General features: G+C 60.3%; 1 protein-coding gene and 1 long non-coding RNA gene across 4 annotated transcripts in view; one reads left to right on the forward strand and one right to left on the reverse strand.

The window, feature by feature from the left end:
- NR5A1 (nuclear receptor subfamily 5 group A member 1) lies at positions 1–24,899 on the forward strand. 3 transcript variants are annotated; one of them, XM_025475102.3, is made up of 8 exons: positions 1–189; positions 1,768–1,981; positions 3,561–3,677; positions 3,783–3,924; positions 5,850–6,475; positions 13,744–13,863; positions 15,503–15,650; positions 23,180–24,899. In XM_025475102.3, the coding sequence occupies exons 2-8, from the start codon at positions 1,967–1,969 to the stop codon at positions 23,425–23,427; spliced, it is 1,416 nt and encodes a 471-aa protein (XP_025330887.1). In that variant the 5' UTR covers positions 1–189; positions 1,768–1,966; the 3' UTR covers positions 23,428–24,899. The 3 variants fall into 3 exon arrangements, with proteins under 3 accessions (XP_025330887.1, XP_025330888.1, XP_025330889.1); XM_025475103.3 differs by lacking the exon at positions 1,768–1,981 and having other exon boundaries at positions 49–189; XM_025475104.3 differs by lacking the exons at positions 1–189; positions 1,768–1,981 and adding an exon at positions 2,440–2,482.
- Positions 15,491–26,854, reverse strand: part of LOC112677186 (uncharacterized) — a 12,597-nt gene continuing 1,233 nt past the window's right edge. The window contains exons 3-9 of the long non-coding RNA XR_007413297.1: positions 25,796–25,941; positions 25,340–25,537; positions 25,125–25,253; positions 20,931–22,751; positions 18,182–20,280; positions 17,621–17,830; positions 15,491–17,279 (exon numbers count right to left, since the gene is read on the reverse strand). This is a non-coding gene — a long non-coding RNA (uncharacterized LOC112677186). The remainder of the gene's footprint in view (positions 17,280–17,620; positions 17,831–18,181; positions 20,281–20,930; positions 22,752–25,124; positions 25,254–25,339; positions 25,538–25,795; positions 25,942–26,854) is intronic.

Genomic DNA, 26,854 nt, shown 5'->3' on the forward strand with positions numbered 1-26,854 from the left:
CCCAGGGCGGGGAGGAGGAGGACGGCCGGACAGGGCCAGCCTACTGTCCGCCTGCCGCCCGCCGTGGCGTGAAGGAGCTCCTGTGTGCCCACGGTCACCACTGCCCCACCTGGGCTGCCGGAGCTTTCCCCCGGATCCCTGGTGCCCACTGTCCACCCTCATCCGGCGTGAGAGCTCTCCTTCCGCTCCGTAAGTGAGGGCCTGGGCCCAGGCCTCTAATGGCCAGCCTCCCTCCTCAGTGCCTCCCTGCGGCCTGGGCCGGCCGCTGCCCGCTCTGAGTGACTAGTGCCCGCTGCTCTGGGCAGGGAAGGGGCCAGCGATTGCCCCCGACCTACCCTCTCATCATGCTACCCCCTCTTCCCTGGACAGCTGACTGGGAGGAGCTAGGCCTCTGGGGACAGGCCCCATGGGCTCTGCGGTGTCCTGCTGTCTAGGGGCGGCCAAGTGTTCGCAGCACTGTGTTGGCCCGAGCCTGGCAGTCTGTGAATGTGTCCATGGTCCCTGGGCCTGTCTTTGGGGCCTCTCAGGCTCCCCGCCTGTGTGTCTGTGTTGCCTCCTCGGATTTGTATGGATTTGTATGGGTTTGTGTGTCTGTCCCTGATGTCCTTCTGTCAGTCCTCATTCTGTGGCTGGTGCAGATCGATGTTTGCTTCCCTGGGCATGTGGGTGGGGGTGGGTGCAATGGAGCCTGGGTCAGCCTCAGAGCACCCAACCTGGGATAGTGTAGCCTCTGGAGAAGGAGGGGGTAAGATGGAAGTGGGGGGGGGGGATCCGGCTCTGAGCCCAGCCCCCTAGACCACCTGGAGTCCCAGCCACACTCCTGCTTACATCGCCTGAGTCTTCCTGTACCATGTCTGGTACACTCCAGCCCTCCTCCTCGAGCCCCTTCACTCCCCTACAGAGGTGGTGCTGCTCCCGTTTCCCACCTTCTGCGGGCCCCTCCCAGATGGAGAGCTGTTCACAAGCAGCACTAGCCCCCCACCTCCAGCTCCTGCAAAGGCTAGTGTTTCTGAGGGCTCGGATGTCGGGAGTCCTCCGCTAAGCTGGACTCGGCTCTCTCCTTTCTCACCAAAATCCGTCCACAGCATCTCACGGAAACTGCAGACTCCCTCGGTAGGGCTGAACTTTTCCATTTTACGTGCAGACCAACTGAGGCACAGAGAAGGGATGCCACTGGCCCGCCTGCGCAGCGAGCCGGCTGCCTATTCCATCCTTTGTTCCGCCGGGTGTGAGACAGCAGGGGGGTCTGCGGGGTCTCCAGCCTCGGCAGGCGGGAGCGAGGTGCCAACCCAGGCCGCTGGCGGGGGAGGCTCCGGCTGGGGGAGGCTCGGGTCGGGGCCCAGGCCAGGTCCGGAGCCTTCAGATCCGTAGCGGTAGCGGCGCTGCGGGTGCCTAACCGCGGGCCCCACCCCCACCCCCACCCGGCCCCACCCCGCCCCGCCCCGCCCCGCCCCACCCCACGGTGAGGACCCTGCCTTTCTGGCCCCGCGGGTCTCAGTACCGTTCTTCGCGGAGGGGCGGGGGCAAGGCGAGAGCGGGCCCCTTTCTCTCGTCTCAATTTTTTCACCTGAAAAGTGAGAGTGACCAGGTCCAGTCTCCCCCCCCCCCCCCCAGAGCAATTGCTGGGCCTGTCCCAGCCAGGGGTCCCCTTTGTCCCGGGGATGCCGGACTCTCCCTCCCCCTCCCCCAGCCCGGGTAAGGGCTCAGCACGTGATGGGGGGAGGGGTTCCTCTGGTCTCCCGGCTCCCGCGCCCTTGATGGCTTCAGGTCCTCGCCCAACCTCGGAGGATCCCCATTTCCGGCCAAGCAAACTGAGGCCTGCGGTGGAGGAAGGGTCCGGCCCAGGTCTCCCCGCTGGGTGCTGCTGGTCGCTCTCGCAGCGCTGAGGCACGCGCTTCGCCGGCGCCACGTCGGTTCCTCCGGTGCCCGTTCCCGGGGAGGCCCATTCATCATCACCACTTCGCAGATGAGCAGACTGAGGGTCAGTGTGTGCGTGCGCGCGTGTGCGCGTGTGTGCATGTGTGTGTGCGGCGTGTGCGCGCGTGTACATTTGCTTGAGTCTCCCGTGAGGAGACGCGGCAGGGCCAGTGGCTCACCTGGCTCCTGGCCTCGACCCCGTGCCTCGGCCACGGACCCCCACGTCCGCCCTCGCCCGCTTCCGCGCGGCACAACGACCAGCGCCCCCGGCGCGGCCCCTGCCACCGCGGGGCTGGACCAGCAGGCGGAGGCTCGAGGCTCCCGGGCGCCCGGCTCCCGCCCGGGCTCCGAGGCGCTCGGGCTGGGCGCGGGGGGCCGCGAGGGCGGCGGCGGAGGCGCTCGGCGGGCTCGGGGGCGGGCGCGGGCGCGGGCGCGGGCGTGGTTGCGGGCGTGGGCCGGCCTCCGCCCCCGGACACCGCACGCGCTGATATAGGGGGGCCGGCTCCTGGCCCCTGCGAGGCGGGTCCGCGCAGCGCGCGTCGGCGGCGGAGGGCCCGGGCCCCAGGTGCGCCTCGCTGCGGCCCCGGAGGCGGCGGGGGGGGCCGGGGGCCGGGGGCCGGGGGGGGCTGCGGGCCCCGCGCCCCCGCCTCCCCGCCCCCGGCCCGGTCGGCCGTCATCGCGGGCAGGCGGCGCTGCGCCCGGGTGCGGCTCAGCGGCGGCGGCGCGGGGGGCGCGGGGCTCGGGCGGGCGGGACGCGGCAGGTGGGCGCCGGGAGGGCCGCGGCCGCCGTCGCCGTCGCCGCGGCCGTCGCGCCCCTTCTGGCCTCCGGGGTTCCGGGGCCCCGGCTCCGCGCGCCTCCCCGCCCCGGGCCTGCGCTCCCCGCCCGAGGTCGGCCCCGCGGGGACCCGCCCGAGCTCTCCGCGGCCGCACCGCGCGCGCCTCGGCCCGACGCCGGGGGTCGGTGGCTCCGGCTGCGCCTCTCGGTGCCGTCGCTGCGGCGGCCTTTGTCTCCGGCGCGGGGCCCCGGCGGGTCGGAGCGTGCGGCCCGGTCCGGCTGCTCCCCGCCCGCAGGTCCGCCTCCCGGTCGTCCGTCTGTCTGTCTCCCGGCCGCCGCCGTCCCGGGCTCCCCCGAGCACGGCGTCCGCCCGCGTCCGCCCCGGGCTCCCGTGGTCTCCGCCGCCCGGGACCCGCCCCGCTCCCGCGTCCTCGGCGCCTCCCGCTGCCGCCCGCCGCGCCTCCCCGTGCGCCCCGCGCGACCCCCGACGCGAGGGCCCCGCTCCGGCCCCTCCGCCCGCTCCGCCCGCTCCGCCGCCAGCTCCCCGCCGCCGAGCCGTTTTCTCAGAATCGGGGTTTTGTCGTCAGACGAACGAATCCGGCCCCGAGCGCCAGCGCCCGAGGGCCCCGCGTCCCGCGCGCCGCAGACCGGCCCGGAGGAGCCTCGGGGAGGGGCGGGGGGCGCGGGGCGGGGCGGGAGGCCGAGCCGGGGGTGCTGCTCCGCCGGGCCCGGGCGGGCTGCTCAGGGCGCGCGGTGCACGGGTGCTCGGCGCCGGCGGCCTCGGCCGGGCGCGGGGACGGGGCAGCGCCGTGGGGTGCCCCCCGCGCCCCCACCCGCCCGCCGCGCTGCCCGTCCCCTCCCTCCGCAGGCGGACGCCGCGGGCATGGACTATTCGTACGACGAGGACCTGGATGAGCTGTGCCCCGTGTGCGGGGACAAGGTGTCGGGCTACCACTACGGGCTGCTCACGTGCGAGAGCTGCAAGGTGAGCGCGCGGCCGGGGCGGGCCGGGGTGCCTGGGGGACTGGGGGGCCTGGGGGGCCGGGGGGACCTGGGGCCCCTCCAGCGCTCACCCCGCTCTCGCCCTTAGGGCTTCTTCAAGCGCACGGTGCAGAACAACAAGCACTACACGTGCACGGAGAGCCAGAGCTGCAAGATCGACAAGACGCAGCGCAAGCGCTGTCCCTTCTGCCGCTTCCAGAAGTGCCTGACAGTGGGGATGCGCCTGGAAGGTGTGCGCCGGCCCTGCAGCCCCCGAGCGCCTCCGAGCGCCGACCTCGGCCGGCGGGCACGGGCGGGCACAGGGGTCGCGGGGGGCAGACGCAGTGGGAGGCGGGCGCCCGTGGCCCCCTTAAAGTTTCTGGAGCCCGCGGCGAGCTCCCCCTGTGACGCCAGGGCCGGATCTCGGCAGGGCGGGGGTGGGAAGTGGCTGGGGCTGGTGAGGGTCCAGAAGCACCTGAAAGGGAATCCTGGGGAGACGACCCCCTCTCCGCACACCTCCTTCTGCAAGGAGACTCACAGCTCCCCCACTGACACCCAGCGGCAGCCGGAGCCGAGGGGTTTAGTGCCTTTACCGGAGTCCAAGTCCCAGTGCCACCACCCCCAGGCTGGGGGACCCTGGGTGATCTCCTTAAAGCCTCTGAGCTGCAGATTCCCCATCGGGAAAGTAGACCAGTCAGTGTGAGGGAGCTGTACAGAATGCTAGCGCAGAGGAAATGCCCTCGTCGTCGTCATCATCATCATCATCATCATCATGTTATTATGTGTCCATCATCACAGCCTTCACTCATCCAGCCCGCCTGTCCATTTGTCCATCCAAACGGTCAGGTCGTTCATTCTGTGCGTGAGAGTCCTTCTTGGAAGGGTCCTGGGAGGGTGAGGGAAGGCGGAACAATCGGTTCCAGAGGACCCAAGCCCATCCTTGCCTTCCCACCCCCGTCCTCCCACCTCTCAGTCCAGAGGGGAGGAAAAACGTTTCAGCAGGAAAAACTCTTAAGTTGCCGAGGGTGGACGGTCTCAGGCTTCCACGCTGCTGGCCGCAGCCGGGCTGCGCGCAGAGCAGGCAGCTGTTGGCTAAAGTTTTTAAACAATGTAGAAAGCCCCTAGTGGCTCTGAGAGCTGCGGACCACAAGCCCTGCCGCCTAGAGGAGGGACTCCTAGACAAGAGGGGGAAGGTCCCGATGTCCCCAGCTCCAGGTCCTTTTGGATCGGAAGACGGTTGTTGAAGGTAGCAGAGCCACCCTGCTGGAGCCCGACAGAGCAGAGCTGGGCTGTCCACCCCCGTGGCAGGAAGCTTGGCCGGTCCTAAGACACCTCCCTGCTAGGCACCCCCCTCTCCCTCCTACTCTCTCTCCCTTCTCTTCGAGCTCAGGGTGGGGTCCTGTCTGAGCGAGGGCTAGGGCCACACTGCGGCTGCAGAGATGCACCTGTTGGGTCCAATCGGTGACACATCCTTGGCCAGGTGGAGGGACATCCGGTCAGCCAGGGAGTTCCCTTCTCCCGGCATAGAACCCTGACCAGCTCTAAATTCAGTGTCACATTTGAAGGCACTGGAGGAAGCCGGAGTCATCCTGTAGTAGGGGTTCAGCAGTCGGGTAGTCAGTAACGAAGCAGCTGGACACTGGGGAGTGAACTTGGTGCTATGAATAAGGCTGACAAGGACCTTCTTCCTGTCACCATCTCCCTGCTCGGCCTTGTACAAGGCACCTGAACCCATTGCTGAATCCCCAGAAACTCTCAGCCTGGGTCACATGGCGTGATTCCACTCAGCAGGACGACAGTGGACAAGAGGCAGGACATCTGGGGCAAGGACAGCGGGTTCTGCCCAGATGAATCTAGGAACGCTTCTGGGGGTGGTGACCCTAGGGCTGGGTGTTTGGCAGGCATGAGAAAAAGAAAGGGTTTGAGGCAGAAGGAATAACAAAGGCAGGTTGGAGGAAGAAGAAAACGTGCCGAATGGGGGAATAAACAGCGAAGGGGGAGTGGAAAGAACATGGGGTCTTGTAAAGGGTGACCTGGGAGTGCCAGGCTAAGGAGACTGACTTCACCCGTGGGCAGTGGGAGCCTGAAGAGGTACTGAACGGGGGAGGCGACACCGTCTGGGATAGGTCTGGGGTGTGGCGTTACGGTGCAGCTGACCCTCTGCTCCTGCCCACAGCTGTGCGTGCTGACCGCATGCGGGGTGGCCGGAACAAATTCGGGCCCATGTACAAACGGGACCGTGCCCTGAAGCAGCAGAAGAAGGCACAGATTCGAGCCAATGGCTTCAAGCTGGAGACGGGTCCTCCGATGGGGGTGCCTCCCCCACCGCCTCCCCCGCCGGACTACATGCTGCCCCCCGGCCTGCACGCGCCTGAGCCCAAGGGCCTGGCCTCTGGTCCACCTGCTGGGCCGCTGGGCGACTTTGGAGCTCCAGCATTGCCCATGGCTGTGCCCAGCGCCCACGGGCCTCTGGCCGGTTACCTCTATCCCAGCTTCCCTGGCCGTGCCATCAAGTCTGAGTACCCAGAGCCCTATGCCAGTCCCCCGCAGCCGGGGCCGCCCTATGGCTACCCAGAGCCCTTCTCCGGAGGGCCGGGCGTGCCCGAGCTCATCCTGCAGCTGCTGCAGCTGGAGCCAGATGAGGACCAGGTGCGGGCGCGCATTGTGGGCTGTCTGCAGGAACCAGCCAAAGGCCGCCCTGACCAGCCTGCACCTTTCAGCCTCCTGTGCCGGATGGCTGACCAGACCTTCATCTCCATCGTGGACTGGGCACGCAGGTGCATGGTCTTCAAAGAGCTAGAGGTGAGTCCCTCCTTCCACCTGGCTGGCTGCTGGGGCTGGGGTGTTCTCTTGGCTCCCGACCCTCTGTCCCAGGGGCTGTCCTGCTCCCCTGCCCTGGCCTCAGGTAGTATGAGGGCACGGGGGGGGGCACACTGGGGGACACCAAGAGGTGTTTCTGGTCCATCACAGCCATCCTTGCTCCTTCCCCCTCTCCCTCCCCTCTCCCTCCCCTCTCCTGCTCTCTTTCCTTCTGTTTCTTGAGTCTGTATTTGTCACAGACTCAGCTTCTTTTATCTCTATCTCTCTCTCTTGTTGTCTTTTTCTCCCTGGTATGCTGTCTCTCTGCATCTCTGTTTCTCTAGCCCTTTTGCTCTCTCTTCCTTTCTCATCTGGTTAGGGGCTTTGCAGGCATTTCTCTCACTTCCCCTGAGACCCTGAGCTCCCCTGAATGACTAGCTGAGTCCTTTGGAAGCTGCCTCTGGCTGCCCCAGCCCAGTGTCAAGAAGAGGACACAACCAATCCCTGTCTTCGCATTTGGAGAGGCCAAGAATTCCTGCCAGCCTCAGACGTCCTGGTGGGCGGGGAGTATCTTCCTATCTGAGAGTTGGGAATGCTTGTGGACGTTTTCCTCCCCACCTACGGGGAAAGGTCTTGCTGTCTCTCTGCAGCTCTTGTGCTTGATGGTTGCTCTCACGTGTGTGTGTCCGTGTGTCTGTGTGGGCAGTGGGGGCTGGGTGAGCGATTGTGGGCCCTGTTACTGATCTTCCCAAAGGAGGCAGTCTTCCTTTTTCCCAAGGCTTTCCTTCCCCTGGGTCAAAGTACCTGCAGCCAAAGTAAGCAAGAAAGCAGCAGGAGAAACAGGCCAGATAGGGAAGAGGTTCCCAGGCATCCTGCCTGGTGGGCCCAAGGCCTGGAAGCTGCCCCCCTAAGGCCCTGGCTCCTTGTTGCCTCTGGCAACCTCTGAGGCACCCTCGAGCCCGGGCAAGCCCCAGCCCTGGTTGGCTTGGGCATAGATGGTCTTTAGTCCAGGCTGGTGGGTGTTTGGCTTTCCCAGGCCAGCCTCCCTGGCTATTCCAGGGCTGGATATAAACAGCAGAGCCTGTTGCCCTCCCTGCTGGGGCCACTGCAGCCTTGAGCAGCATTGTCAGTGCTGACGCCTGGGCTTCCTCCAGGGGCATGTGGCCGGATGGGCCGGGGGCACTGCCCGCCTGGGCTGGGCACAGGGCAGGACAAGATAGGAGGTGGTCATCACAGGGCAGGGGGTCTGGGTTACCCTGGGAGTCAAGAATTGGTGGTGATGATTCCTGCCTCCGCCACATAGGGTCTGAGGATGGGGGCCATGTATTTGCCACAGGATGGGACTTCTCACCCTTGCCCCCTCTCTAGGCCAACCAACCTCATGGTTGGGACAAGAGGCAGGGCCTTGAACAATCCCATCTGCCTTTTAATCCTGGCTGGAGGCCCTGGTTGGGGATGAGGACCCCAGGACCCTTGGGTTGGTTGCCAGCTTCCCCTCCAGACTTCCCATGAGCCCCCCTGTGTTGGGGGGAGGAGGAGCAGAGCATTCCTGGCTTTCCAGAACCCTGGATCCAGGGGCAGGGCACTTCCTCTGGCCGCCTTCCTAGTCTCTTGGGGTTTTTCACGCAGGATGGGAAGGGCTTTTGTCCCAGCTTTGCTGAGTGTTTTTTCCTGCTTCTGGCTTCTCTGTGGTCCAAACCTTCCTGCTTCCCCTTCCCAGAACCTCTGAGTCGAGCCCAGGAATATGAACCATGGTTACCATTCTCTGTAAAGGAGCCTTGCAGATAAGTACCAGCCCAGCCTTTAGAGGGCCTCCTAATGAGCCATGTGGAACTTCTTTCTTGTTGGTCTAACAAGCAAGCCCTGGCTAGTGTCTGTTTGCAAAGCCAGAAGTGGGAAAGCAGGAAAGTGGGAGTAGTGCTGAGTGACCCTCTTTTCCCTTTGGTAGCCATTCACCCCCCTACTTCCAGGCAGAAGTGGGGGGTTCTCTCACTCCGAGAGCTCGGCATTTTGCTAGGCAGTGGGAATATTGAGATGAATTGGACCCAGGATGTAGCCAGGCTATCAGAAGAAACAGATAGGCATGCAGATGACGCCAATGCAGGCTGCCCGGGGCTCTGAGAGCAATGGAAGGGGACCAGTGGGGGCCAGGCAGGAGTGCAAAAGTCTCCATCTAAGGAAATCAGAGGCTTTTTTGATCTCTCTCTTGCCAGAAAGCAGTCTGGGAAGGTTAAAGACATGCCAGTAAGGGAGAACAGCATAGAATAAGGCCTAGAAGTGTGAAAAGGTGTCATGTGTCAGGGAGTTTCGGGTGTTTCTCTGTGTCCAGAGAGGGTCCTCTGGTGGTATGTGATGCACAGCCTGCCAGGGCTGGCTGGGGCCCGACATCCTGGGGCAGGGAGGGCTCCTACCACACAGCCTTAGCTCTCCCTAGAGGCCACTCAGCCCCTGGTGATGCTGATGACATCTCGCTTACCCAGGGGAAGGCCTGGGGTCTTTGCTAAGCTGCTGGGGATGCTGCCAGCCTGGGGTTCTCCTCCTCTGTTCTCTCTTCCGGCTGAGATGTCCCTCTGTCTCTATTTTTCATCTCACGCAGTCTTGGTGTGTTGGATCTGACAGTGGCACAGAAGTCCGTGACAGAGACCAGAATTGGAGAAGCTTGTATTCAAGTTCCAGCTCTGTCTCGGCTCTGCCACTTGCCATGAATGGGACTCTGGGCAAGTGACTCCTCTGGGCTGGAGTTTCCTTATCTATAAAAGAAGAGGAGTTGAAATAACGTCCACTTCGTAGGGCTGTTGTAAGGATTCGCAAGCCAGGACAGGTAAAGAGCTTCACACAGGGCACAGCACACAGGAGTGTCTGGTAGGCTGGAGCCGTGGCCTTTCCCTCCTGTCCTCTCTGCTGCTGCACCCCTGTAATCATTACTTGCAGGTGGTACTAAGGCCTGGCCCAGAGAAGTGAGAAAGGATAGACCATAGCCATGCTCCCCTGAGCACTAGCACTCCAGGAGAAGACTGGTGGCCACCTTGCCCAGGACTTATAAAGCAACTTGTACCCGCAGCAAGGTAGCAGAAACACCTGTCCCCGCTGCTTGGTGGAGGGCAGTGTGTCAGCCCAGGCAGTCAGCCTTTCTGAACAGTTCCCAGGAAGGGCAGGCTGGGAGGACACCAGATAGGAATCAAGGAGGGGGAGGTGAGGTCCAGGAGTGCCTAATGACCCATCTTGACATTACTTCACCCTCAGCATCCAACTTGGAGGCCCCCGGTTGGCAACAGATTTAACTGCTCAGATCTATGGTTTCATTTAAACAGCAGTAACTCTGTCAGGCCCGGGCTGACAAACGAGGGCCTGCCAACCACTCGGCCAGGGGAGCACCTTGGCCGGCCTGTGGCATGTCAACCACTGGAGAATTACAGAGCCCGCTGGCCTTCGGCTGCCAGACCGATCAGACCCCAGGGGGCTCCAGAGGGGGCCCTGTTGGGAGGGAGGTCAGCTCGGCACCCATAAATACCCCTCCTCCCGGGCAGGCTGCAAAGTGTCAAGGCTCCGGGAAGATTTATGGCAGCCCAGCAGGAGGGGTGGGCGGCTGGTGGGCTGCGCAGACAGGCCAGGCCAATGAGGGACCCCAGGGCTGGGGCTGCAAATGTCCTTGTTCCCCAGGTGCCAGGGAGGTCTGAGGGCAGAGGAGGAACCTTTGCTTAGGGAGAAAGCTAAGGAAGGTGAACACCACCCTCTTTGGTTAAGTGAGCCTCTTAGCCACCTGCTTTCCTGTGGAGAGGGGCTGGCAGCTAGGGCCTTCTGGTTTTCTTTGAAATAAAAAGAGGGTACGTGTGCGTATGCTTGTGTGTGTGCAGGCCGCGCATCCATGCACACACGTGCACTCGTCTCTGTGGGAGGTGTTTTGGAGTTTGGTGTCTTTATGTGTCCATCTGTCCATCTAGAGGAAGAGCAAGTGAAAAGTCTGTTTGGCTGGGGATAGATGGGAACCCCAGCCGGGGCAGGAGAGCCAACCATGGGTCCCAAGAGCCCTTCACAACCGACACCCCTGCGATCGCTCATATGTCTTCTCTAACCAAAGGAGGGAGCATTTATTTGTCCAATTTCTTAGGACAGAAAATCAGGGCAGGGGACGATATGTGGCTGAGTCGGGACTCAAACGGAGGGCACAGGGCACCAAGGCTTAGCCAACATCGCATCTCTCTGCCCTGCCGACCCTATCAGCCCCGTGGGCAGGGCTGCCCCCACCCCTGGGGTCTGAGGTCTGGGTACAGAGTCTGCTCCCAGGGCTTGGCCAGCTGGGTCACTGTGACCCCTCTTGCTTTCTACCCGAAGCTCAGCCTGCTTATCTCCTAATTCTCCGTCTTATCTCTCACTCTTCCACCTCCCCAGCACCCTGTTCCTTCAGCCAGGCCCAAGAGCCCCAGCCCTGCATGTCCTCCCGCCTGCTCTGCCTCCATCTGGGTCGCCCAGGGTGGGCCAGTTGACTCCCGGCAGACACCTTCTTCTTGGGCCTTAGGACTTCCTGGGGACTCTGGGGCAGAGCCCAGCTCCCTGTGGTTACCTTAGGAAGCCTCTGTCTCCGTATGTGTAACGTGGGCAGAATGTTGACCGGACAGGGGTGAGGAGGCCAGGGCTTGCTGAGAATGGGCCAAGTTGCGACCACTGGCCGGGCCTGGCCTTTCTCCTCAGAAACTAGGGGGGGAGGCCTCCTGCCAGTGGTTCTTTGGGGGTTGGCCACTTCCTGAGGAGAGATGGGAGAGATGTCTGTGATTCAGCCTTGCCCAGGTCCCAGTGTCTCTGGGCACCAATCCAGGGCTAGCTGTGGCTGAGTCCAGGGCCCCTAGCTGGGCTTCTCACTCTGCCAGTGTGGGCGCTCGAAGAAGCACTTCCTGACACAGAATGAGGTGAACAAGGGAAGATGGGAAGCTGGCAACTCAAAGCAGAACAGAGACAGGCCCTCCCTCTTGTTCTCAGCCGTGCAGGCCTTGGAAACAGTGGGCAGGGGAGGACTGAGGGAGGCCTGACTGTGTGTCCAGCTGCTCACTTGTTCACTCCTTCAGCCGGCCTGAGGCCAGGCCCAGGCTACTCCAGCGTGGGGGCACAGGGAAGGAGGGGGGCAGGCCCCAGGCTGCCCCCCAGGGTTGGGGGAGGCACAGGAAGGAGGAAGAGGCTTCTAACCCCAAGAAGAGAGAGCTATTCCGTGGGCATTGCCAGTTCCCCTCAGGCCAGAGGCTGCCTGGATCTCTCTGGCCCTTGGGGTTGGGGATCATTCCTAGGCTCTCTGTGCCTGTCTTGGGAGCTGATATCTGTTCATCAGTTGCTCACTGACCCCCCTCCTCCGGGAGCCCAGAGATGAACTGCACATCAGCCCTGCCTTCTCAGACCCCATATTTATTAGGGAAGACAGAGGCACAAATGGGTGCCATTAGATGGTGCAGGTGCCACATCCAGAGTATGGTGAGGGCACTGTGGAAGGAGGAGGGGTTGGGGAGAGCTTCTTGGGGGAGGTAACAGGCATGCCATGAATTCCTGGGTGGCCAGAGAGGGTCCTCTTCCATCCCTGGTGGTTTAGAGCATGGATCTGGAACCAGACAGAGCAGTGTGACCTTGAGCAAGTTACCTGACTATCCTGGGTGTCTTCTCTCCATAGACTGGGAATAACAGCCGTACTGTGGAGCTGCAGTGCAACAACTAGTAGTTATCATAGTTTGAATTTATCACGGGGCAGGGCCCGGGAAGGTGCCCAGGAAATGCCTGCTGTGTAGACGGTGGCCTGCTAATGAGCCGCAGACACTGAGAGGGGCTGGTGTCTGTATCACGTCTCCCTAAGATGATCTGCAGTGCCCCGTGTGGTTCTGAACGCCTGGGAGAGCGCAGTATTTGCCACCATAGAGGGTTGTGGACTGAGAAGGCCAGCTGTGCCTCTGGCCTGGCTCTACCTCTTTGTGATCCCAGGAGAGTCCTTCACTTTCTCTGGGCAGTAGATTTTCATTTAAAAAATAGCAGTTTAAAAAAAAAAAATAGCAGTTTGGGCCAGGGGCATGATCCCTGAGGGCCGTTTAGGCTCTGGCATCCCATGGTCCTGAGTCCCACTCACCATTGTCACGAGTGTCCATTCTTGCCATGCTAGTGACCCTCCAGGGTGGAAGGACACCCCACACAGAGGCAGTCCCTGTCCTTGCACTGGGTGCCCTGACTACAGCCTGGGTATTCAGAACCCGCCTCTTTCTTTGTTTTGTTTCTGCTTCAGACGAACCATTGCCAGCCACCTGCTCATTCTGGGTTGGACCACAGGCCAGGAGGGCCCTCCTTTCTTTCCATGAGCCTGAAAGCTCTGTATAAGGCCCAGGGGAAGCCCTGTGTTTGCTCTTCATGACTTGTTTTTTGAGCTATTGAGGCTGCTGGAGATGTGACTACAGGCCAAATGAGCATAAGATTAAAATTAATAATAATCTTCCCTCACATTTAAATTTTTTTTTTTAATTTATGATAGTTACAGAGAGAGAGAGAGAGGCAGAGACACAGGCAGAGGGAGAAGCAGGCTCCACGCACCGGGAGCCCGACGTGGGATTCGATCCCGGGTCTCCAGGATCGCGTCCTGGGCCAAAGGCAGGCTCCAAACCGCTGCGCCACCCAGGGATCCCTCTTCCCTCACATTTAAAGGAGTTCTTCACAAACTACTTCCATGAACATTATCCACTAATATTTATCAAGGGCTCAGTATGTGCCAAACCCCCTTCTGATGCTTTGCCCCCTCCACAGAGGAGAAAACCGAGGCTCAGAAGGCTTTAGAAATTGCTTCAGGTCACACAGCTTGTCGGAGGAGAGCGAGGGCCCGAAGCCAAGCCTGGCTGAGTTCTGAGCACTTCCACTGGATCTTTTCTTTCTATCTATCTATTTATTTACTTGATCTCTGCTACACTTTGACAAAGTAGGCAGATAGGCAAAAAGGGCATCAAGAGGTGAAGTGGTGGGATCCCTGGGTGGCGCAGCGGTTTAGCGCCTGCCTTTGGCCCAGGGCGCGATCCTGGAGACCCGGGATCGAATCCCACGTCGGGCTCCCGGTGCGTGGAGCCTGCTTCTCCCTCTGCCTGTGTCTCTGCCTCTCTCTCTCTCTCTCTCTCTCTCTCTGTGCCTATCATAAATTAAAAAAAAAAAAGGAGGTGAAGTGGCTTGCTCAGGTCACATATCCAAGTGAGCCTCTGAATCGTGAGTTGGGAGAGGGACGGACCTGGCTGGATCCCGGACCCACACATGCCTCTTCCCTCCAGGTGGCTGACCAGATGACACTGCTGCAGAACTGCTGGAGTGAGCTGCTGGTGTTTGACCACATCTACCGCCAGATCCAACATGGCAAGGATGGCAGCATCCTGCTGGTCACCGGGCAGGAGGTGACCAGACCCTATTGTGCCCTGTGCCTTGTCCTAAAGCATATTTCCAGAATTCTGAGCCCAGAATTGGGGGCTGGCTCAGCCCTTCCTCAATTGCCTGACCTCCCTCTGACCAGCTGAGTTCCTGGCCTTGACAGGAACCAGCCCCTGGGAAGCAGCTTAGGGATGTGGGGAGGGTCAGTGAGGCTCTTGAAGAAGGTGGGGGGTCTTGAAAGAACAAATAGGAGTTGGTCAGGTAGTAAAAGGTAGTAAAAGGGGGGGGGGCAGTTCCACCCCACCAGAGCAGAGGGGACAACATGGGTGAAGGTGCACAGGGTGTTTAGGACAGCACCAGGGGCTGCTGGTACATGGGCACTAATATGTAGATTTGGGGGGCCAGGAGCCCTGTGAGGTAAGAAGGAAGGCTGGAGGTAGGCCCTAAATCCTGAATGAATAAAGGAGCAAGTGAAGGAATTTGCACCCCCCAGCAGGGAATTTGGGGCACTAGGATACTAGGATACTAGGATAGCTGGGAACTCCTGGGATCAAGCAGGGAGCAACAGTAGCTTTAAGTGAGGAAAGGCTCACTCAGGTTGTACTTGAGGAAGCACACCATGGGGGCAAAATGGGGGGTGAAGAAGTCAAGGCCACGGTGGAATGCTGGGAACCTGGGAGAAGGACCCCCAACTGGTGGGAGGAGGTGTGGGAGACATGGAGGGGAGGAGGGAGAAAAAGAAGAGGCTGATGCCAGGGTCGAGGCTGGTGGAAGGAGCATCGCTCCCAAGGGGGAGTCACGAGGAAGAGTGGTTGGCAGGCCCTGTGGGGGTGGAGGTTGGAGGCCGAGGCCCTGCTCCCCATCCGGTCTCCAACCCGGGCCCTTGGTCCTCATGCTCAGTTCTTATCTTGGGGGTCTCAGGACATCCAGGGCAGGGGACTGCTGGTCTCCAGGGTGTGACTTGGAGACCACCTGTGAATGCAGATAGGAGAGCCTGAGGTATGAAAGCGTGTTGGTATTGGCCTATGTCATCACGCAGGCTGGAGTCTCCGAGACCATGGGGATGTCCTGTGTGTGTGTGTGTGTGTGTGTGTGCATGTGCATACCTGTATTTTATTGTACAGATATCTCCACACATTGTAAGTGTGTGGTGGTGAGATCTCCCTGCCACCTTGTGTGGGAACTCATACATGGGTGCCTGTCCCATTACCTTGTGATATGACCATATGAGGGCGTGTGTGTACGTGCGTTCACGTTATGAAATGGGTGGACTGCCCTATGAGTGTGTGTGAATGTGAGCCGAGGTGTGACCGCATCCTCAGTCTGAGTGTCCACGTGTGGGTGTGTGGGGACCTGGGCAGTCATGTGGCTGTGTCCATGTATGTCCAGGCACACCTGCCCCGACCCTGCTCCACAACACCCAGCATGACGTGGTGTTTGCTCCCTGTACCACACAAAATGCAAAAGCCACTTGTACCACCGAGCATAAGGAGCTCTGAGCATGTGGGGCCCATGCTGTGGGGTTTGGAGGGTTTCTGGGGTGTGAGGAGATGCTGCCCCCATCTGGTGCAGCTCCAAGGATGGGCACCCCAACCCCCAGCCCCTGACCCCCCCACTCCGGGCCCTCTGCTGGGTGCTCCCTGACCCTGACATCCGCCTGTGCAGGTGGAGATGAGCACGGTGGCGGCCCAGGCGGGCTCCCTGCTGCACAGCCTGGTCCTGCGGGCGCAGGAGCTGGTGCTGCAGCTGCACGCTCTGCAGCTGGACCGCCAGGAGTTTGTCTGCCTCAAATTCCTCATCCTCTTCAGCCTCGGTGAGTGGGCCTGGCCCGGCCTGGGGCGGCGAGGGGGCAAGGTGGGTGGCGGGCCCGGCACCCAGAGGCTGACGTGAGGTTCTGCCCTAGGGTGGGGGCTTTGGTGGCGCAGGGACCCCTCCTACGATGAGTAAGGGTCTAAAGGGACCTGGCCCAGGCCTGGCTCTTCAAATGGAAGCTGTTTCCTCTCGGGGCCTCAGTTTCTCGGTTTGGGAGTACAGACGACCAAGACAGTGCCTAAGATTTGCCCTTTGTGGGACAAGGACTCCTGATAATTTGGTCAATTCCTGGCTGGAAGCCCTAAAAGAGCGCCCAGGCCACCTCTAGACAGACACCTGTGGGGTTTCAGGCTCTCTGTTCCCTGGCTCCTATCCTGGGGGCCCTGTTTTCCCGGTTCCCTGCTTGAGGAGATGGTGGGGGGGGGGGGCCCAGAACCTTTACCCATTCATTTGTTCACTCACTCATGTATTCACTCTACAACCTCTTACTGAGCATCTGTGCTCTGCAAGGCCCTAGAGACACAAGGCAAACAGGATAAGTCCCACACCTGGATTGTCATGGAGCTGACCTTCTCTCAGGAGAAAGACAAGCATGATGTCATTAGTCGGCTATAGAGATGGATGAAATGATTACCGACACGCATGGCCTAGAATCCTGTGATGAGTGCTAAAGAGGAAAGTAACCCAGGGAGGTGGCAGCCCCCGAGCCGGGGGTCTCCCTCTCATTGCCCTCCTGACCCCGCAGCCTCCACCCTCCTCGGGGCTCTCCCCGGCCGGCCTCCTGTCCTCCCTCACCTAGCAAGCCACCTCCGGTGCCTCCTGGCTGTGTCCAGCAACGCTGTGAACACAGACGAGCCCCTGCTGTCAGGTGGCTCCCAGCCCAGTAGAGGCCTTCATCAGGGGCGGGGACAGAGAGATGGGGAACCCAGAGTGGGGAGCAAGGGCTCTGCCTGGAAGGCTTCCTGGAAGAGGGAATTTTGAATGGGGTCTTGGAAGAGGAGTAGGAGTTTGCGGGAGGGATATATCTTCCAGCAGAAGTGCGGATGGGATGGAAGGTCAGAACAGGGGGCAGGATTCAGATGTCATCTTGGTGGCTGCTGACATCATAGCCCCAGTCTGGCAAGGGAGTGCCTGCCCAAGGGTGGGGAGAGCTGGGCAGAGAGGGGTAACTGATGAAGTGTGGCTTGTGGGAAGCCCAGTCCTCGGGCTATGGCCACAGGGGCTGGTCTCCTGACTCTGGCCCCGCAGCCTGGTAGCTGGAGGGCTTCTGTGCAAGGCTGCAGGGCTTGGTAGGGGACAACCATGGTGCGGGGCGGGGGCAGAATCCAGGGCAGCCAGTTAGGAGCGGTGGCCTGGAGCCTGTGGAGGGGCCTCGGGGGCCCGGGCCAGGCTGGCTGCAGCTGGGGGAGATGCCGTTCCTTCTGGCCTCTGGTGGCTCCCCTGGTCTTTGTGAGCTGCCAAGCTCTGGGAACTGGCTTTGGCCAGTGGTTGTGTGCGGTTTGGGGTGTGGAGACTCCAGGAGTTCTGTGAATCTTTGTGCCTTTGCGTCGGTGCCTTTGTTTTCACGCACGTGCAGGCTATGAACTCTCATGGGCTGGCGGCTTCTTACACATCGTGTTGTATAAAGGATCTGTAATCGGAGAGTTAGAGGAGATTTGGAGATAGGAGAGATTTGGAGCGCGTATAGAATTAGGAGTGTGGTGTCTGTGGTGGTCTGGGTGATGTGTGAAGCAATAGTTCTTGACCCGACCACCATCAAGAGGCCTTCAGGAGGTCTAGAGGAGGGGTGGGTGGATGGTGGGCTGCCAGCCACCAGTCTTCTTGGCCAGGCCTCCCTGTGAAGCGGGTGCCAGGTCTTGGCTTTCCAGACCCCCCTAGGGCCCGAGGCATACCCCTGCAGCCCCCGCCTCTCTTCCCAACAGGGTCCTGGGTGCTGGGGACTGCCAGGGTCAGCACACCTCTGGCCCTCACCAGGCCATAAATCCAGGGCTCCTCCTTGTATGGAGTGTAAGGACGGCAAAGCAGAGCCCGGCCCTCTTCTCCCGGTCTGGCCAGGGTGAGTGGCCACGCTCAAAAGCCTGAGTGCCGGCCCCTCCTTCTCACTAGTCTTCATTATGTTCTCCAGAGTGGGCAGCTGGGGGCCTGAGGCAGGGGCTATCTCCAGTGCTTGGCTGGCATAGGCTGGAGGGTGGGATGCAGGAGGGAGAGTGAGCATGTATGTATGCATGTGTGTACACCTGCGAGGCAGGGCGGAACAGTAGTCAGGAATGCGGACTAGGGATGGACCACCTGGATTCTAAATCTGGACTGTGTGTCCTAGAGCAAGTCCCTCCCCTCTCTCCAAGAGCCTCTATTTTCCCATCTGGAAGATGATCATCAAAATAATCCTTAGTTTGCTATGAGGATTTCATGAGGGAATCCCCCCGGTGTCAGTGTGGGGCCTGGCCTCTTGGAATGTACATCGGTATTGTTTTCCTTCTAACCCTCATTACGATCAGTGAGCAAATGAATGAATGAAGTGAATGAATGAACCTGTCAGTCTCCATGTCTATGGCTGCTGTGTCTGGCACAGTGCCTTGTCACAGGGCTGTGGGTCTGGCTGAGGTGGGTGGGGGAGCGCCCAGCCAGCAGGTCAGAAACTAACTCTAGTGAGGCTGAGTCCACGAGGGGAGGAGGAGAGGGCCCGGTGCCTGGGCCTGCCTGAGCTCCTGGGAGAACAGTAGGGGAGGATGCCAGGTGAGCCAAATAGGCTGTTGGCGGACAGGTTCCAGGTTCTAGGTTCCAGGTTCCAGGTTCCGAGTTCCAGGAGGAGCCTGAGCAGTCCAGTGTGATCAGGGTTGGGCCAAAGGAAAGAAACCACCCACACCTCAGATATCAAGGAAGGCTTCTTGGAGAAGGACTGGGCTGAGCTGGGCCTTGCAGTCCGAGTAGGAGTGTTCTAGGTGAAACAAAGCGAGCAGCAGCGAAGGGGTGTGCGAAGGGATGGGGAATCCTGGAAGTTCGGTGTGGTTGTGGGGCAGGGAGTAGGTGGACGGGTGCTGGGAGGTAGGCAGGCAGGGACTGAGCTGTAAGGCCTCAAATGCCAGGCCAAGGACCTTGACCCTTCCCTTGGGAAGGCTTTTCAACTGGAGTAACATGATCGAATTTGCATTCTAGCAAGGTCCTCCCAGCGGCAGCATGAGAGAAGGATGGCAGGCGGCAGGCGGCAGGCGGCAGCCCAGAGTCCTGGGGCTGGAGTGAAGTGGACAAGTTTGGGCGAGATGAAGGGGAAGAGCTGCCCAGAGTCTGGAAGGTGGCAGGGGAGAGCCTCTCCCATGTTCCCCAGCCCGAGGGCCCAGGGATAGGTCCCCGAGGGACCTGGAGCCAGAGAGGGATGGCCACTTGCCCTTAGACCTCCAGCCGCCGGCGCCCTGGCCATCACCCTAGGGGCACCTCCCTGGGCCAGGCCGCTGGATCTCCTGTGACAGCCGCCTCCCCACTGCACCCCACCCCATTGCCCGCAGCCCCCTCAGCGCCTCCTTCCCGCCTGCCTCCGCAGAAGGATGCCATTTGGCGTCTAAATAGCCGTCTCCGGCAGGCGTGGAGGCAGGTAAGGAGGTTTAATTAAAATTAGTGCCTCTCTCCTGGCAATCGCGGTGTTTATGAAGATGGGCCCGGCTGGCATTGTTCCGCCGAGGACTTAATCGAAGCTTAATGGATTGACCTAACATTCGATTTCCTGACTCCCATTGAGGCTGCCGCCGTAGCATTCCCTTAAGCGTTTGCAATTTACCCACTGCTCCGCGCCAACAAAAGGCGGCCTGAATAGCAGCCCCACTCGAGGGGCCATTGTGCGCGGGGGCGCCTGCCTGAGTCACCGCTATTGGGACAACATTCTTTATGCCTCGCTGGAATGAAAGGATTATTCAAATATTCAATTAAACCGTGAAAAGGGGGCTTTTCTGAGAACCTGGGGGCCCCCAGCTCCGCAGCGCTGGCAGGCTGCTCTCCGAGGCGGGGGTGCCATCTCCAGCCCTCTCCCGCCTCCCCCCTCCAGGACTGCTGGAGCTGAGCGGGCTGGGGGTGGGGGGCACTCCAGGCTTTTCTCCCCGGTGCCCGTCTCCGAGCTGCGGCGTCCAGGGGCCCAGGGCTGGGTGCGCAGATTAGGTCCGGCTCTCGGGCGCCCGTGAGGGTGGAGATGCATTCGCCCCTGTATTGCGGATGACAGTAAAGGGCTCAGGGGAAGGGCCTTGCCCAGGATCACCCAGTTGGTGGTGGAGCTGGGATTCGAACCCCTGGCATTTGAAGGGAGAACCGCCGGGTTTGTATGACCCCCTGCTCCTGCGTCCAATGAAGAAAGGCCTGGTGAGCAGTGGGATGTTGGCTCTGTTACACCTGTTACCCCACAATATCTTCACGACGGTCCCCGTAGAGGGGGTGCGGGTAGGCAGGAAAAGGAGCACAACTTGACAGTGGTCTCCTCCAGGGTAAGGAGGAAGAGGAGTCTGAAGCCCAGAGTAGCCTCAGAAACCTAGGCTCCCAGCGGGGGGCCCTGGGGCAGGACCCCTGGATTGGAAGAAACGAAGTTTTCACGTCCTGGCTCTCGGAATCCATGTCCAAGCTTGACCCGTCGGGCTTTGGAGCCAGGAGACCTGGGGTTGAATCGAGACTCTGTCATCTGTTGGGTGTCCTCGGCACACCCCACTGTCTCCGCGCTCAGGGGCGCCCTTTCCTCCCTGCTTGGGTGTCTGTGGGCATTAGCCGAGCGAGCGCCCAGTGCCCGGCGGGTGCCTGGGAGACGGGGAGCACTTGTGTTACAGTCACTGGGGCTCACCGCTCGGTGCTGCTTCTCCCAGGCCTGTAGCCCACCACGCAGGGACGCTGGGGGGCTCGTCTGCAGAGAGCGCGGCCCTGAGAGCTGTCCTTGTGCCGCACCCACCCCCTGAACTCCACCCCATTGTCCCTGGTACCCTGCGGTGAGGAGAACAGTAAATCCTGGTAAAGCCGAGGCTCCGGGACACTCCCACTCCTGCCTCTACTGCAGCATCCCAGCCCAACCTCCTCCCCCGCCAGCTCTTTCCTCTGGGCCCCCTTACTGCTGTGTGGCCTTCAGCGGAGCCCTGTCCTTCTCTGGACCCCCAGCCTCCTACTGTGAATTGTTGGAAGACAGTGTCAGGAGCATTGCCCAGCCTGGGGTGGGTGGGGGAGGAGGTGGGGATGGGCAAGTGGGGGTGGGAGGTGAAGGTAGACAGGACCTTATGGGATGAAAAGAGGTTGGGACGGGGATGGGGCCCGTAGTCACCTCCTGTGCCTAGGAGTTCAGCTTCGGAGAGAGTGGGGCCTTCCCCATGACCTTTGAGTGTGTCTGGAGTAGTCCAGGCTAAGGAGGAAGGCTGCAATGTACCGTTGAACAGGTTGTTCACTGCACAAGGGACTGAAATCCAGCTTGAATAGGGGCTGAAATCCAGCTTGAATGCCTCTTGCCATACTCTCTCTGTGGACAAAGGGGAACTTCTTTTTAATTGGCATGAAGGTGTCTTATGGGCAAATGATGATCTTGGGGAGGTGAGGAAAAAAATAACCCTGACTCCCTTATTGAAGGGAGGTTGAGGGGGCCTGCGAGGGGGATGCTGTGTGGAGGACTGGGGCCAGATCCTGCCATACGCCTTGGGACCAGCTCGGGTTTCCCTAAATCCAACTTTGGACAACACAGGCCTCAGCAGGCGCACTGGGGGCGGCTGGGGATCAGGGTTGCCAGGAGCATCAAGCCCTCCTGGCGCAGGGGGTGTTAAGAGGGATTAGAAGGGCCAAGGACTGCACATGCTAGGCTCCAGACTCCCCCGCAGCCACAGGGCTGGCTGGTGGGGATGGGGGCAGAGAGGAAGTGGATGGATGACCACTTTCCAACCCCTGGGTGTTGTATCGCAGGCCAGCCAGGCTGGATTTGGGGATGGGGTACCAATTCTGTGGATTCCTGTCGAACCTCGGCCGCTGTGCTGGGCACCAGCTAGAGGTGCTGCCCAGGAGCTGAGGGAGACCTGCCAAGCAGCGATGAGGACTAGAGTGACAAGAAATGGACCCTTTCTAGGCGCCCCTGGGTGCGAGTGCCGGCACCCAAGCTCTTACCCCTGCAAGGTGGCACGCCCCTTTCATAGAGGAAGAGCGCCTTGCAGCTCAGGAGGGGACAGAGCACAAAGCCACTGCCCCTAAATGGTGGGACTGGGATTTGAACCCCAATCAGCCTCACCCCACAGATGTTTTATTTTTGGCGTGTTCACTGGACCACCACTGGGTATGCAGGAGGCCTTGGTTATACTCCTCTGTCCCTGGCACAGTTGACCACTGGTCCACGCAGAGCTGCCTGCCCTCCTGTCCCTCCCACAGGCCACCATTTTAACTTCACTTTCAAACATGAAGGTTTAACTTGGATTCCTTGTTTGTCCCTGTTCTTACATAACACGCATGCTTCTGTGCCAGCAGTTTTAATTTATGTAGACGGCTTTGCCTTGTAGATCTCATCCTGGCTCTTCCTTTTCTGTTTTTTTTTTTTTTTTCCACTTTGCTCTATGCTTTTAAAGATCTGTCCATCTGCTCTGTGTCATGTCTGCTCCATTACTTGTGTCCACCGCGTGGGACTCCCTGGGGTACACCTCCATAAATGGTGCTGCAGTGAACATCTGTGTGCCCCATGGCTCCAGGGGACAATCTCTTTGGGGTACTGGAAGGCTCTTGATTGGTTGCAGGGTAGACCAAAGGAGTGCCTGTCGGTCTCTAGAATAGGGTCACCAGCGCCTGTGCCTGGCAGTTGGGACATAGGACCTTTGTAATCACAGTGGGCCTCGTCTGGTGATGGTGCTGCTGCTGACCGCCACGGGGATGACGGCAACAGGACAAGTTTTTTGTTTTTGTTTTTTTAAGTAGGTTCCATGCCCAGCATGGAGCTCAGTGTGGGGCTTGAACTCATGACCATGAGATCAAGACCTGAGTGTTGAGAGTAGGGGTAATAATGGTGACACACTGGTCTTCTTATGTGCCAGACACTGTTCTCTGAGCACTTTCCACCTGCCAAGTCTCTGAATTCTCCCGACAGTCTGGTGACTTACATCGGGTGATCTGAACAGACCTGCAAAGGTAATAAACCACGTCACCATTGTCACCATTTTGCAGGAAATTGAGAAGCTGAATCACATGCCCAGGGACATACGTGGTGAGGTTGGCATGGTTTTGGAGACGATGGAGTTACTCATTGTGACCAGTGTGATGGTGATAGCGGCAGTAATGATGGTGACATGTGATTGTGGTTTGGTTGATGGTGGTGGAAGTGGCCACATTTGGGAGGGACACGGGGCTGTCAATCTCGGTGATTGATGCTGCTGGCAGTGTTCCTCAGCCATGGTGATGGTGCTATGGTGGCGGTGGGAGGACTGGTTGTGTTGTTGACATTGGCAGCGCCCCGCCCCTATCTTCGGTGCTTATAGGGACGTTGGCGTTGCCAGTGACCACTGATGGTGTGATGGGCTGTCGATCGTGACAGAGCTCCTCCCTTTGCAGACGTGAAGTTCCTGAATAACCACAGCCTGGTAAAAGATGCTCAGGAGAAGGCCAATGCCGCCTTGCTTGATTACACCCTGTGCCACTACCCGCATTGCGGGGACAAGTTCCAGCAGCTGCTGCTGTGCCTGGTGGAGGTGCGGGCACTGAGCATGCAGGCCAAGGAATACCTGTACCACAAGCATCTGGGCAACGAGATGCCCCGCAACAACCTGCTCATCGAGATGCTGCAAGCCAAGCAGACTTGAGCCTGGGCTGGGTGGGGCCGGGACCGGGGCCAGGGTGGGGGTTGCAGCCACCCCCAAGGCCCTCCAGATGTTTGATTTTATTATGCCGATCCAGGAGCCCCACCCTGTAAGCCCCTGCCCCTGAGCTGTCTGAAGCCCTGTGTTTGGGAAGGTGGGTGAGGGTGGACAGGGCCTGGCTGAGGGAGGGTGGCCCCACTGGCACTTGCTTGCTACTCAGAGTGCCCCAAGAAGGCGGCTGCTAACCATCCCCTCCCCCTCCCCTTGCACCCAGCTGTCTGTCCTGGAGTCTGGAGCACATATCCAGGGAGGAGGTTCGGGATTCCCTGGTGGGCCTCAATGTCCCTCAGGTCAGAAGTTGTCTCTCCCCTCTCCGGGAAACAGAAGCAGAGAGGCTGAGCGGGCATCAACTGGGGGAGGAGAGGGGGTCTCCGGAACCCCCTCCCAGAGACCAGGAGGGAAGCCCTCTGTTTTGTTAACTAGGGGTAACTGAGTTTGCAAAATTGATCATGCACTGTGGGGCCCAGAGGACACTGGGGGGAGGGTTAGGACAAAGACCTCCCCCAGCCCTTCTACCCCATCTGACTTGTGCAGGGGAGAACTCTGACATGCTATCTGAAAAGAATCTCACTGCAATCAGCTTTCTATCCCTCTCCCACCAGGGAGCTAGAACATTCTAGCCGCACCCACAGTCGGCCAGCCCAGGCTGGTAGTATCTGCAAGGCTGTAGTCAAGAGGTTTGTGGGTTTGTGGGGTTTGTTTTTTAATCTAGTAATCTAGATACTTTCTGAAAGGTGTATATGTGGGGGGAGGGGCAGGGGATGGATTTGAGGATTGAGGCTGGGACTTGGGGCTTAGCACCAGGTACAGCCCATGGTTTCTCACCAAACACCTGCATGCCAAGTACCCCAAGGGTGGTGCTGGACCATTGTTTCAATCCAGAGAAGAGTTGTTGATTACCCCTCCTTAAAGGAATAGCAGGGTGCCCTGCTGGTCTGAGAGTCTCTGTGTGTGGGAGTATGGGTGACCTTGAGGAGGGTGTATGGGGTCTCCAGATGGGGGAGATTGCTGAGAGGCCCCTCCCTCATTAGCCCGGTCCCCTTGGGTTCCTGGCTGCAAAGCTTGGAAGCTGGGTTTCAGCTCCCTGGTCTCCTCTGCCCCGTGTCCTGAAAAACACGTTCCAGGCCCAGGCACTAGGGAGGGGCCTTGGCTGTCCTTTCTCCCCTGGCCTGGGCGTTCCTGTCTCTCCTGCTTTCACGTTGCCATTACAGCTTGTGCTGAGCCTGTCCAGTTGGAGGTGACTGGGCATCCATGCCTCCTTGCCTTCCAGCACCCTGTCTCGGTCCCCACCCCTGCCCTCTGAAGTGTGTGCCCCTGCCAAGGCCAGAGGCCCATGACCCCAAAATGAGAAGTGCCCTTAAGAATCTCCCAGCCCCTGCAGCCCTAGAATAAATTTTGCAATTAGTTTCCAGCTACCTTTGCCTATGTACATTCTGGGGCCAAGGCAGAAACTCCAAGATGGGTTTGGGCCGCGGGGGGGGGGGGGGGGGGGGGGGGCGGTGTCTAGGGTGGGGAAATGCTGTGATTGGGATGGAGGCAACGGATAAGTTTTGGCTCAACACTTGGGGCCAGAGTGGGGCTACACCAGGTCCTGATGGGGAGCTCTTGGGTCCCACACCATCCCTGGGACCTCGCCATACCCAGGAGGCCTGGGAGATGCGTGGGTCTTCCTGGGCCTCAGCCTGAGTCCCCCCTGGCCATGCGTGTCGGTCTTGGGCCGAAGGGACAGTCGCTGTATGAGCACCTCCTGTGCGCCACGCGTCACGTTCCTGTCCCGACAACAGCCCTGTCAGGTCGGGGTTCTAATCCGGGAGAGACACTTGGCAGCCAGTGGCCTGCAGGGGCAGATTCCAACCTGGGTCGTGCTGGCCTCGGAGCCTCGGCGCTTCCCTCCTCCTGACGGCCCGGGCCGCCCGCTCGCCGGTTCTCCCGCCTCCCTCCGCCGGGTGGCAGCAGCGAGCACGGCCGATTTCTGGAGCGCGGCTTCTCGGCCCTTCGCCGGCTTGGTCTCATTTTGTCCCATCTGCTTCCCAACTGCTTCGGTAGTTGGCAGCTCCAGGTTACAGATGAGGAAACCGAGGTCCAGAGAGGTGAAGTGGCCCGTCCAAGGTCACACGCTGAGAAGCGGCATGCCAACCTCCGTGTCCCCACCCGCCCGACTAGCTCACCCCTGGGGCCAGGCCTGGTCCACTCAGGCCTTTATGCACATTAGAAAAAAGATGCCCCCCCCCCCCCGGGGAGAAGTATCCCTAGGCACACAGCCGGGCAGTAGCTTTTATGGAAAGCAAAGTGTCCCTTTCCCTCCTGGCACCTTCAGAAGTGAAGTAGATGCTCTGGTTCCTGCCTCTGGGGAGCGTCCAGTCTCGTAGGACTCTCTCGGTCAGGTCGGTCAGGTCGTCGTCTTGTGTGAGCCTCAGGTAAGAGCCAGATAAGATGAGGAAGTGATGGATTCTGTCCCTGGGGCGACAGGAAGTCCTCTCAGCAGAGGTGTCATCCAAACTGGGTTTTGAAGGATGCCCAGGGCTTCCCCAGCTAAGACAATCGTTGGGAGCCTGTGGGCAGGTGTCTGGGGACCTGAGCCAAGTTATTTGGGCTGGGAGTAAAGCGAGTCGGTGGTGGGGAGGAAGGGCATGGGGCGGGGGGGGGGGGGGGGCTGGAAAGGACTCCTGGGGAGGGCGCCCTAGAGATGCCTCCTCCCGCCCTCCCGCCCTCCTGCCAGTCTGCAGTCCCTAGGGTTAGTCGGTGGGGAGGCAGGAACTCCCCGGGGCGGAGGCGAGCGGAAGGAGTCAGAGGCCGCCGAGACCAAGTGCCTGTCCCATTCAGGGCCAGCTTCGTGCCTCCCAGTGTTGCTGCGCAGCAGCAGGCAGCCGGGCTGAGTGCCTTGTTCTCTGGAACCGTGACAGTGATCCAGTGATCGGTGATCTGGTGATCCACCGCCTGCTGCTCCTTCCTGCCGCACCGCTATGTCTTCCCAGAGCAGACGGACCGTTGCTGCCTCCTCCACCCACCAAACCCGCTGTTTCCCGACTCTGCCGGGGGTCTTGGAGGCCTCACCCCCCTGTCTACAGGGCAGGTTCTGTGTGCCACCTCCCACCCCCAGTCCCCTATACATCCTTCTCTGAAGACAGCTGACATTCTTACTGTGTGCGAGGCCCAGCGACCACCACACAAGACTGCATTGACCCCTCTTGTCACCTGTGGGATTGGCCTGATGTCCCCCATGGGCTTCAGAAGGTTCGACAGCTCCCACCCCTGGAATGAAATACCCGGATCCCTGTCCTTGCATGATGGATCGGCCGCTTCCGGAGAGGGGAAGCAATACATGAGGTCCCAGAGAGAACTTGGTGCAGCTTGTGCCTTGCTCCATCTC

The sequence above is a fragment of the Canis lupus genome, chromosome 9 (assembly GCF_003254725.2).
Source record: "Canis lupus dingo isolate Sandy chromosome 9, ASM325472v2, whole genome shotgun sequence".
NCBI lineage: Eukaryota > Metazoa > Chordata > Mammalia > Carnivora > Canidae > Canis > Canis lupus.

What these genes read in the sequence shown, in the direction of transcription:
- NR5A1 (XM_025475102.3), top strand. An exon ending in AGTGGGGATGCGCCTGGAAG is followed by an intron (nt 3,925 to 5,849) that starts GTGTGCGCCGGC and finishes TCCTGCCCACAG; the next exon opens with CTGTGCGTGCTGACCGCATG. An exon ending in TGGTCTTCAAAGAGCTAGAG is followed by an intron (nt 6,476 to 13,743) that starts GTGAGTCCCTCC and finishes TCTTCCCTCCAG; the next exon opens with GTGGCTGACCAGATGACACT.